This window comes from Trichechus manatus, unplaced genomic scaffold, assembly GCF_000243295.1.
Source record: "Trichechus manatus latirostris isolate Lorelei unplaced genomic scaffold, TriManLat1.0 scaffold00096, whole genome shotgun sequence".
In the NCBI taxonomy this organism is placed as follows: Eukaryota; Metazoa; Chordata; class Mammalia; order Sirenia; family Trichechidae; genus Trichechus; species Trichechus manatus.
In genome coordinates this window covers 10,483,158-10,495,022 of record NW_004444032.1, presented here as the reverse complement: position 1 = coordinate 10,495,022, position 11,865 = coordinate 10,483,158, and the positions used below count along the sequence as shown (strand labels likewise).

Below are 11,865 nucleotides of genomic sequence, written 5' to 3'. Positions count from 1 at the left end.
CAATCCAGTCTTATAGATCAAGTCCTGCCTTACTAACACAACTGCCACCCATCCTCCCTCATTAACATCATACAGGCAGGATTTACAACATATAGGAAAATCACACAGTACCAGGAATCATGGCCCAGCCAAACTGATATACACATTTTTTGGGGGGACGTAATTCAAACCATGACACTTCCCTATTATAAATTCTGTGCTAAATGAGGGGAAGCATTAAATACAGCAATTAGATGCACAAATACAGATATATCAATATACCAAACCACAAAAACAGCCAGTTACCATCAAATTGACTCCAACTCATGATGACCCCATGTGTGCCATAACTGTACTCCATATGGTTTTCAGTGGCTGATTTTTCGGAAGTAGATCGCCAGATCTTTCTTCCAAGGAGCCTCTGGGTGGACTTGAACCTTTAACTTTTCAGTTAGCAGTCAAGCATATTAACCATTTGCACCATCCAGGGATATATATCAAGGTAAAAATCCAACTCCAAACAATAATAATCATACTAATAACAGGAGTGATTAACATATTACGTGGCTTGTTCTATGTGCTAACTTATCTAATGCTCACAACAGCCCTATGAGGGAGGCTACTCTGATCCCCATTTTACACATCAGGAAACTGGGTCAGGTAGAATGCCCAGGTACACAGAACTAGTAAGTGGCCAAAGTTACAGTTCACTCCCAGACAGTCTGGTCCCAGTGTCCACACTCTGAACCACTGAGTCATCTTATCTGAGGGAAACATAAATGCTTACATGATTTGCTTATGTTAGTGTTGGTTAGTGTATATATCTGGTTTTTCAAGAATGAGATGGTGCTACCTATACTATTTCGCATTTAAAAAAATAACAGCCACCTATACACCAATAAAGAGAATGACAAAAAGGAAATCAGGAAAACAATACCATTTATAATAGCCCCTAAAACAATAAAATACTTAGGAATAAATCTAACCAGGGATATAAAAGACCTATACAAAGAAAACTACAAAGCACTACTGCAAGAAACCCAAAAGGATCTACATAAATGGAAAAACATATGCTCATGGATAGGTAGACTCAACGTTGTGAAAATGACAATTCTGCCCAAAGCAATCTATAAATACAATGTAATCCCAATCCAAATACCAACAATATTCTTTAAAGAGTTGGAAAAACCAATCATTAACTTTATATGGAGAGGGAAGAGGCCCCAGATAAGTAAAGCACTGTTGAAGAAGAAGAATAAAGTAGGAGGACTCACACTACCGGACCTCAGAACCTACTATACAGCTATGGGAGTCAGAACAGCCTGGTACTGGTACAGTGACAGATACATTGACCAATGGAACAGAATTGAGAACCCAGATGTTAATCCATCCACCTATGGTCACCTGATCTTCAACAAGGGCCGAAAGTCCATCAAATGAGGAAAAAACAGTCTTTTTAACAAATGGTGTTGGCAAAACCAGATGTCCATCTGCAAAAAAATGAAACAAGACCCATACTTCACACTATACACAAAAACTAATTCAGAATAGATCAAAGACCTATGTATAAAACCAAAAACTATAAAGATCATAAAAGAAAAAATAGGATCAATGCTAGAGGCCCTAATACACAGCATTAACAGGATAAAAACCATAACTAATAACACACGAACTCCAGAAGATAAGCTAGATAACTGGGCTCTTCTAAAAATTAAACACTTATGCTCATCAAAAGACTTCACCAAAAAAGTAAGAAAGAGAACCGACAGACTGGGAAAAAATTTTTGGCTATTACAAATCCGACAAAGTTCTAATCTCTAAAAGCTACAGGAAAATCTAACACCTCTATAACAAAAAGACAAATAATCCAGTTAAAAAATGGGCAAAGGAACTGAACAGACACTTCACCAAAGAAGACATTCAAGCAGCTAACAGACACATGAGGAAATGCTTGAGATCACTAGCCATTAGAGAAATACAAATCAAAACCACAACGAGATGCCATCTTACACTGACATTACTGGCACAAATAAGAAGAAGGAAAGAACAAATGTTGGAGAAGCTGCGAGGAGATTGGAACTCTTAGGCACTGCTAGTGGGAATGCAAAATGGTACAACACTTTTGGAAAACCATATGGTGCTTCCTTAGAAAGCTAGAGATAGAAATACCATATGATCCAACAATCCCACTCCTAGGAAAATATCCTAGAGAAATAAGAGCTGTCACACAAATAGACATATGCACACCCATGTTCATTGCGGCATTGTTCACAATAGCAAAAAGGTGGAAACAACCTAGATGCCCATCAACAGATGAATGGATAAACAAACTATGGTACATACACACAATGGAGTACTACGCAATGATGAAGAACAATGATGAACCTGCGAAGCATCTCACAACATGGATGAATCTGGAGGGCATTATGCTGAGTGAAGTAAGTCAATCACAAAAGGACAAATATTGTATGAGAACACTACTATAAAAACTCATGAAAAGGTTTACACACAAAAAGAAACAATCTTTGATGGTTATGAGGGAGGGGAGGGATGGGGATGGAAAAACACTAGACAGTAAAGTGGTAATTTTAGTGAAGGGTAAGACAGTACACAATACTGGGGAAGCCAGCACAACTTATACAAGGCAAGGTCATGGAAGCTCCATAGACACATCCAAACTCCCTGAGGGACCAAATTACAGGGCTGAGGGCTGGGGACCATTGTGTCAGTGAAAATCTAGCTCAATTGGCATAACATAGTTTATAAAGAAACTGTTCTACATTCTACTTTGGTGAGTAGCGTCTGGGGTCTTAAAAGCCTGTAAGCAGCCGTCTAACATACTCCACTGGTCTCACCCCTTCGGGAGCAAGGGAGAATGAAGAAAACCAAAGACATAAGGGAAAGATTAGCCTAAAGGACTAATGGACCACAACTACCACAGCCTCCACCAGACTGAGTCCAGTACAATTAGATGGTGCCTGGCTACCACCACTGACTGCTCTGACAGGGATCAAGACAGAGGGTCCCGGACAGAGCTAGAGAAAAATATATAACAAAATTCTAACTCACAAAAAAGACCCGACTTACCAGCCTGACAGAGACTGGAGAAGTCCCTAGAGTATGGCCGCCGGACACCCTTTTAGCTCAGTAATGAAGTCACTTCTGAGTTTCACCCTTCAGCCAAAGATTAGACAGACCCATAAAATAAAATGAGACTAAAGGGGCACAACAGCCCAGGGACAAGGACTAGAAGGCAGGAGGGGACAGGAAAGCTGGTAATAGGGAACCCAAGGCCAAGAAGGGAGAGTGTTGACATGTTGTCGGTTGTTAACCACTGTCATAAAACAATATATGTACTGTTTAATGAGAAGCTAGTTTGTTCTGTAAACCTTCATCTAAAGTACAATAAAAAAAATTTTTAAAAAGACAGAGGAGTCCCTGATTCCCTGGAGCTCACATTCTGGTGGGGAAGAGGAACAGAAAACAAGAACATACACGAGATCATTATGGATTGCAAGTAGTGCTATGAAGCAGGTGAGTGATAATTTGATAGAAAGAAACCAAATGAGCCTATGACAGAAGGATGGTGGGTCTCATTCTCTGGGAGTAAGTTATTTCTATTTTGTATCTTTCTTTCTGCTCTGAAAGTCAAAACAGTCACTGGTCCTACCTGAACAGAGCCAAAGACTACAATATTCCTTGTTTGTTTCCTTTCTGTCCCTTTCCTCATCCTTCTGCTCAGCACCCAGGCAATGAAACCATAGATGCCACCAAGCAGACACAATCACATGCATTAGCTCAAACCCACTGAGAAACTTGGGCTGTGAACAGCTAAGCAGGGACAGATTACCCAATAAGTCAGGCACACACAGGCTTACACGTACTTATTTACTAATCTGTAGTACACAATTTCACCTGTTGATGTGGTGAAAAATCCGTTAAACCCATTGCAGTCGAGTCGATTCCAACTCAGCGACCCTGAAGGACAGAGTAGAACTGCCTGGGTAGATCTGCCCCCATAGGGTTTCCAAGGAGTGGTTGGTGGATTCGAACTGCCAACCTTTTGGTTAGCAGCCGAGCTCTTAACCACTGCGCCACCAGGGCTCCATGTGAAATTGTGTACTACAGATTAGTAAGTAAACACAATTAAGCCCATGGGCGATAAGTAAGTAAACACAATTAAGCCCATGGGCACTTTGCTTACTGTAAACCCGTGTGTACCTTGCTTACTGGTTGATCTGCCCCTGCAGCTAAGTATGTGGATGCAAATAAATTATAACTCCCAGAAAGAAATGCTGGTGCTTCCCTTCTGGTTGAGGGGAGAAGGCATTAGAGAGTACAGAAGGGCTAGTAACTGGGGGGGGGGGGGGTAACTTCCTATCCAGCTGTTTGTCCTCTTAAATCATCATAGTCAGGGGCCAGAGGGAGTGTGATGGAGTTTAATGAGTGGGAGGGTGGCATACAAGTAAAGACTTAACAATGGTCATATACCCTAGTCTCTTTCTTCACCAACCCACTGGCCAATGACAACAAACAAATGAACAATCACAACAAACTTGAGCCCTCTAATGATCAATAAAGCTAATGATAATCAATCTACAATCAAAACCAGGATTAGACCTTAATTCAGCCTAAAAGAATGTTGTGAGCATGCATTTATTCTCAGCACAGATCCAAAGCCCCTGCAGTTAGACCACTTGAAAGACAAACCAATGATCCTCCAAAGAAAGACTATAGATGAGCCAGTAAGTGAAGGCTGGGGTTCAGATATTGCTCCTCTAGAAGCTGTGTGTCAGGAAGAAAAAATGGGTGCAAGATGATGGTACACTTTCTGACCTGTGAGCCTTACTAACTGACAGCCACACGTGTCATTATAGCATATTTAATGCAGTATATCTAAGCCACAGTTGGAGAAAAGGACATTGGCCCACTGTTCTAGTTATTCATTACTGCATAGCAAACTATCCCAAAACTTAGTGATTTAAAACAACCATTTTTATTACATCTCACATTTGTATAGGTCAGGAATTTTGGAAGGATTCAGCTGGGGAATCCTTCTGAATCCAGCCAGTGATTCTCCTAAGAGCCTGACCACTCCCACTGAGCATTTCACTCCCTAAGACATGCCTGGCCCCTAGCTATGCAGACCTAGGGGACTCCAGGAGCTAACTGAATAGGTCGATAGGAACAATCAGCAGAAGCCAACCACAGGAGACTTTTCAAAGTCCCTAAAATGTAGAAAATTCAACAACGCAATATTTAGGTAGTCTGGACAATGCACCCATTATAAATACTGCTTTCATGAGCAGTGATTCAGATGACAGCTTTGAAAAAGATCTGCAAAGAGCCCTTTGGAAAAGGAATATGGGCAACTCAGAGCCATGACATGTTACAAGGACAAACTCGACTGAACAAAGATCTAAGGCAACATTGAATGACATTTATTCACATCCTGCTCTGCACAAACCTGGAAGAATGTGACATCTTTTAAATTTCCTCCCCTGAGCTATGCAACATCCATGGTGCATAGGAAATGTTAGCAAAACTTTTTAAAAGAGCAGAATGGTTTATAAAGCAACAATCACGGTGTAGCCACACTGATCTACCACGGAATTCTGCAGGCTGTCCTCGTATGTCTCACAGTCATTAAGACTGAATGAGTGATGGAAATATCCAGAGAGGAAAACCCGACCTTTCATCCCCCTCCATCTACTGGCTTCACAAATCTATTCGAACAGTCAACCCTTGTCAAGCCTTCAGGTGTGCACGCCATCTAAGTAATCATAATAGCTTCTAATTTTACTCTCCCAGCAAAGTGTTTTCCTGATATTGTATGGGGAGTGTTTGTGTTCAGATCACCACTGGAACAAATTTCATGGTTATTTTTAGCACAAGACCATCTGCAGAACTCTGGCATGCCCGAGGGTTCCTGTTGCGTGGTGGTACCATTCTCTGGTATGCGGTGCAGCAGTGTCTTGCAGTTCTGGGGTGGTGCAACAGTTAATGCACTTGACTGCTAACTGAAAGATTGGTGGTTCAAGTCCACCCAGAGGTGCCTTGGGTGGATCTACTTTCAGAAAAATCAGCCATTGAAAACCCTGTGGAGCACAGTTCTACACACATGGGGTCACTGTGATTCAGAATAAACTCAATGGCAACTAGATTTTTTGGTTATATGAGAACATCAGGAAAACAGGGACTAACCTCTTCCCTCCCCCTTCCCTTGCATCACAGGCATATGGTTCTGGGCACTTTCAGGTGCTCCCTACTCTTCCACATGCCTAGCTACTTCTCAACACTCATGTTCTCTCTTCAGTGTTTAAGGAGCTCTGGTGGTGCAATGGTTAAAGCGATTGCCTTTTAACCAAAAGGTCGGTGGTTCAAAACCACCAGCAGCTCCATGGGAGAAAGAAAGATGTGATCCTCTGCTTGCATAGAAATCCACAACCTTGGAAACCCTATGGGGTCACTATGAGTTGGAATCGACTTAATAGCAGTGGGTTTTGTTTTGTTTTGTTTTTTCGTATGTTTATAACTCTACCTACTCCTCTCTCCCTCCACTTCCAGCTACCACCTTTCACCATCTTACTGGAAACCCAAACATTCAGTCTTGTGGATTTTAAATAGAAAAATGTCAGTGAAGGATGCTAGAATAGTAGAATTGTGAAGCCACAAACTCAACTTTGGATTCCAGCTAGCAGGAGAACTTCCTCTGCAGCAGAGCAGAGACCACCCAGGGTTCAGAACCACCTATAGCACTGGATAACATCCATGGATTGCTTATGTTGCTTTTAATAACATCTTAAGAAAGCATTCCCTCCCATAGGGCTTCTGCCAGCGTGATTCAATCTCAGAGAGTCATTATAGCCTAATCATCATTATGACATGATCATATTTCAATTATCCCCTGTGAAGTCTGGGTGCATTAAAGTAACTGGGAGTTCCCTTGCTGAGAGAAGTTTGTTAAAATCATAATGTGCATAAGATTTTTTAAAGTGTGTTAGAACGAAAAGGGAATAATTATTAGAAACAACAACATTTTTCAGAGGTTTCTCTAGCACACATTCAGAAGTCATAATCTCATCTTGTGAAGTGGAAAGAGGTGAATAGCTGAATAATGGGCCATTTGTTCTATTACAATTTATGTTTCAAAGTGCTCTGTGATGCAAAACCAAATAGGTGATCTCCTTTCAGACCAAATCTGCCACACTGTGGCCAGCAAGATGCGCTTACCCATCCTCACAGTGGCGTACTGGGTAAGCACTCAGCTGCTAACCTAAAGGTCAGTGGTTCAAACCTACCAGCAACTCCAGGGGAGTAAGATGTGGCAGTCTGGTTCCATAAAGATTACAGCCTTGGAAATCCCATGGGGCAGTTCTACTGTCCTACAGGGTAGCTATGAGTTGGCATCTATTCAACGGCAATGGGTTTGGGTTTAAGCCCTGGTTACCAGTACTGAAGTCTATGAAAATCATCCAAGAATGGAGTTGATTCTACTATTTGTGGTCTAGTTGTGTTGATACAGGCATAGTCCCTGGTCTGCTAAAGGAAAGGAGAAGCAGCCATCCCCCGAGAATTGGTCCTAAAGAAAGGATTAAAAAGAATAGAACTTTATATGCAAAGATGTTCATTATTCATGATTTAAAAAAAAATCAGAAACCTACCTACATATTTGACAATAGTGAAATAGTTGAAAATGGAATAAGAATAGAATGGAATATTATACAGCCATTAGACATTGATGCTCATTATGTAGACAGTAGAAATGTAAAAATTTGTTTTTAGTATAACATTAAAATGTTACCTATACTGTGATACAACTACATAAAATAAGTGCATTTAGATAAAGACTGGAAAGATGGGAAGAAAATGGCGTGTCAAGATGAATGGATTGTAGGTGATTCATCTTTATAATCATTTCTTTTATACCTGTTAAATAAGGTTGATTATGTAGTAACTAAGTAAAAATTTGAAAGAAAAGAAAAACTCTCAAGTGAGAAAATTCCATGCCAGACAGAAAAATCAGTAATGCTTGGGATCATTCTACATTCTTCAAAGCAGCCTATAATCTTGACCCTGATGGAGGGAATACATATGTCTGGATTATAGGGCGTCCCCCTTCCTGGGAAAGACTGTGCTGTATGTTTTAATGGAACAGAAACCTCAGACTTTTCAATCTACTTTGGTAACAAATCTAAAGTGCATTTTAACCGTTTGTTGGTGTGGTTATTCTGTGATAAATATTGTGCACAAAAATCTTGCTAACAGAAAGTGATTCATTTCGTCTCTCTCTCTCTTCCCTACCGTACCCCTGCCCCACCCTTTCTGCAGTTCTGCTAAGCCAATATTCTCTAGAATGAGCACAAAACAAATCGAACAACAGCTAAACAAATTGAATAACAGCTTTTGTACATCAACATCAAGAAGGAAGACACTTGGGAGAAGTCAGAATACAGAGATGAATATGGACGAGAGTGAAACATCCACTTGTCAAAGCACTTCCTAAATCTAGATTGGCAGAGATGGGAGTGATTTTTCTGGAAAGAGATGCAATTGTGGATTAAACACCAGCTCATTGGAAACTGTCATTGAATAAGATCAGATAACATTCACTGAGATATCACATTCAGGAAATATTTTAAGGAAGAGAAATATAAATATGCTAGAATTAACATGTAAAATACATATGTACTGAAGTTTGTAAACTGTCCTTTTTTAATTAAACTGAAACAAAAAGCTTTAATCTTTCAACATTTAAAAAAGGCAGTCAGTTCTAAATTATTCCTGTCTCAATAGCCAAGAGGCTGATCAAGCAACATTTATTAAGGAAGCGTCTTAGGAAATGCCTCTGAATGTTTTCATAGGAGACATGACTTTTGATTCTCCATCTCTGCCGTTCATTTATTTCACTGTGTCATTAGTTAAAACCTCTCCGTTATTAAGAGATGTAAAGCTTCAGACTTTTCACCAAGTCTGTGTTCAGTTTAATCTGTTTGTACAAGTTATTACTGAGAAAGTGTTTCTGACATATATTATTACTCCATCAAGCTGTATATTACAGGAAGTACATCTTTACATCATAGGTTCCCAAGCAATATAGATTTCCCTATCTTTCAGGAAACAGCATCAAGGAACTCTGAAAAATACAGAAAGCTCATTTTCACCTTGGATGCTCACATGTAATATATAGGCTGCTATCAAATAAACACTTTTTTCTAATACTCCCTAGTATATGCATAGGAATTTAATATACTTTATAAATAGGTATCTAAAATATCTCTGATTTTTTTTTTCTATTTCTTTGCCATACATGTCATCAGAAATGCATATCCTCTATTTTCCTTACTGACATGCACTCATTTTTGTTTAAAAAAAAAGCAATCATTCCATCAAATCTACTTCTAAATCATAGTAAGTGGTACTAACAAAATAAATAATAATTTAATAGCCTTAGAAATAAATGAATATATACTTATACAGGTCAAAGAAACTTGGTAGGAGTGAGTTGCCTTTTTATCTACTAATGTTGGCTTCAGAAACACTCAAATTTTTTTTCAGCTGTTGGGCATTTGGAGATACTTACAACTAACCAGTTGTCTTCAACAGTGTTTTGCTCCCAGGCTTACCCCACCATCACCCTCACCACACATCCTGCCAAAATCCAACAACAGAAAAATATTTAATATTGAATAGCCAATAGCCTAAAGCAAAGCACAAGCTAAAAATGTACATGCAGAGATAATCAGTGTAAACCCAACCATGTTGTATACCTGAGCAGAAAACATGGACGTATAGAATGCCTTCATTCATAGACTCAAGATTAAGATCAAATTAGCATATATCACTAAAACATAAGACAGAGGATACTACAAGAAGTGATACAGATCATGGTTGATTTCTCTTACCCTCGCTCCTGTTTCAGCCAAATGTGTCTGGTTTCTAGCCACCTTTTCGCCATAAATTGGATCATGTTTCAAATGGCTAAAAGTATATTACACACGTGGCTCAAATGAGTAAACCCAATATACAAAAGTGTGGATTTTCTAAAGAACTAAGATAAAGGATTACTTATTATCTGTAACTAATGTATTAGCCATTCTAGGAGTTATTTGTTGCTTTAAGTATTAGCTCTCCTACTGCAGTCAAAACAACATACTTACTAAATTTAATTACACACAACTTTTCAAGAATTCACCTTTTATTTAAAGGGAAGTACCTCACTACTTTATCTACAATAAAAACCGAAGGTATTGGCTTTCTCTATTCGAAGTAAATTACAGATTCAACAGGGAGTCATACATCAGTAATAGCAGTGTAACAAAAATGAAAAAGTACTTCCTATCCATGTGCAAATGTCACAAAAATGTTTTTGCCATAAAACCTAAGTGTAATTTAGCAGACCACAGTGCTCTGAAGATGGATCACTGATGACGTACCATTTGTACATAGGTAATACACATGTAAATCACTAAATATTAAGTATAAGAAGTATGTTTTTATCTTTTTTAACAAAAAAAGTGACTCCCCGTCTCATTCTGTTCTGTTGTATTGTGTCCAAAAGTTGTGTGTAATTTTTTTAAGGTCCAGGAAATGTAGAGAAATTTGTTGGAATATCTGAATTTCTGTAAAAAATAATAATAAAAAGATTTTGTTACTTAAAAGAATGCTGGTACATTCAGTGTCTCTTTGTCCTATAATCCAGGGACAGGTGGATGGTGTGACTGAAATTACCTTCAGGAAATCTCCTTGCTGCTGAATTCCATAATATTTGCCAACATCAGACATTTATTAGAGATGCAGGACCCTCATGTAGAAGGCATGATTAAGGGCTCCAAAGCCTCTTATAGCCAAATTTAGATATATCTTAAGATAAATCTTCATAGGCTCAATGGTGCAAAATCGATAACAAAGTAAATAGCCAGACTGTCCAAGTAAACTTGACCTGAAATATCCAATGAATCACTCCATCTCCACTTTGCAGATTGAAAACAACCACCTCTCCCTCAGATATGAACAACCCTTTCACAATAGTTCAACGGACTAGGTAATGTAGGTCTAGATAGTTTCCAGTCCCAGATACTTTGCTTACTGTATGACCCTGAGGAACTCTTATCCTCAGTGTGTCTTCATCTGTAGAATGGACATACGGTGCCCACCTCATAGCATTGTTGTGAGGATATAAATTATAGTGTTGTGCTTGACAGGTAGAAGATATTCAATGAATATTAATTTCTCATATTGTATGAAAGATGTTGAAGGAAAAACAGAAATATAAAACATAGCCTCTACTCTCAAAATGCTGAAGGTATAATTAGAGTGACATTTGTGATCAGGGATTGAAAACTCAAATGCCTACAGGAGCCAGGTAGATAAGTAAATTAACAAAGCAAGCTGAATTGGAGAGATAATAGGAAGTAATGGCAACTGTGGAGAGCTAGAGAGCCTAGGTCCTGCCTACAGAGAATGAAAAGCCAATATTCAGTCTCAGTTATTCAACAAGTATGTACTGAGTCTCTACTATGTGCCAGGAACTGTTCCAAACCTGAGAAGATGGTGATAAACCAGACAGATAATGTTCCTGATCTTGTACGTCTTATGTTCTAGCAGGGGAATATAGATGATAAACAGGAAAACATTACATAATAAATAATAGGTGCCATACCAATTGCCATCAAGTCAATTCCAACTCATGGTGGCCCATGTGTGTCAGAGTAGAACTGTGCTCTGTAGGGTTTTCTATGGTAATTTTTCAGAAGTACATTGCCAGGCCTTCCTTCCAAGGTACCTCTGAGTGGACTTGAACTGCTAACCTTTCAGTTAGCAGCCAAGCATTTAACCATTTGTTCCACCCAGGGGCTTAATAGATGAGAAAATTAAAACAGGGTG

General features: G+C 39.1%; 1 protein-coding gene across 2 annotated transcripts in view; it reads left to right on the top strand.

Annotated features, from left to right (window-relative positions):
* Window positions 1–10,640, top strand: part of LHFPL3 (LHFPL tetraspan subfamily member 3) — a 502,517-nt gene extending 491,877 nt beyond the window's left edge. Inside the window, exon 3 of one of the 2 annotated variants that reach the window (XM_004382615.1) lies at window positions 8,311–10,640. In XM_004382615.1, coding sequence (XP_004382672.1) covers window positions 8,311–8,339 — 29 coding nt within the window. In that variant the 3' untranslated portion in view covers window positions 8,340–10,640. The remainder of the gene's footprint in view (window positions 1–8,310) is intronic. The other variant, XM_004382616.1, reaches the window with a different exon arrangement.
* The last annotated feature ends 1,225 nt before the right edge of the window (window positions 10,641–11,865 follow it).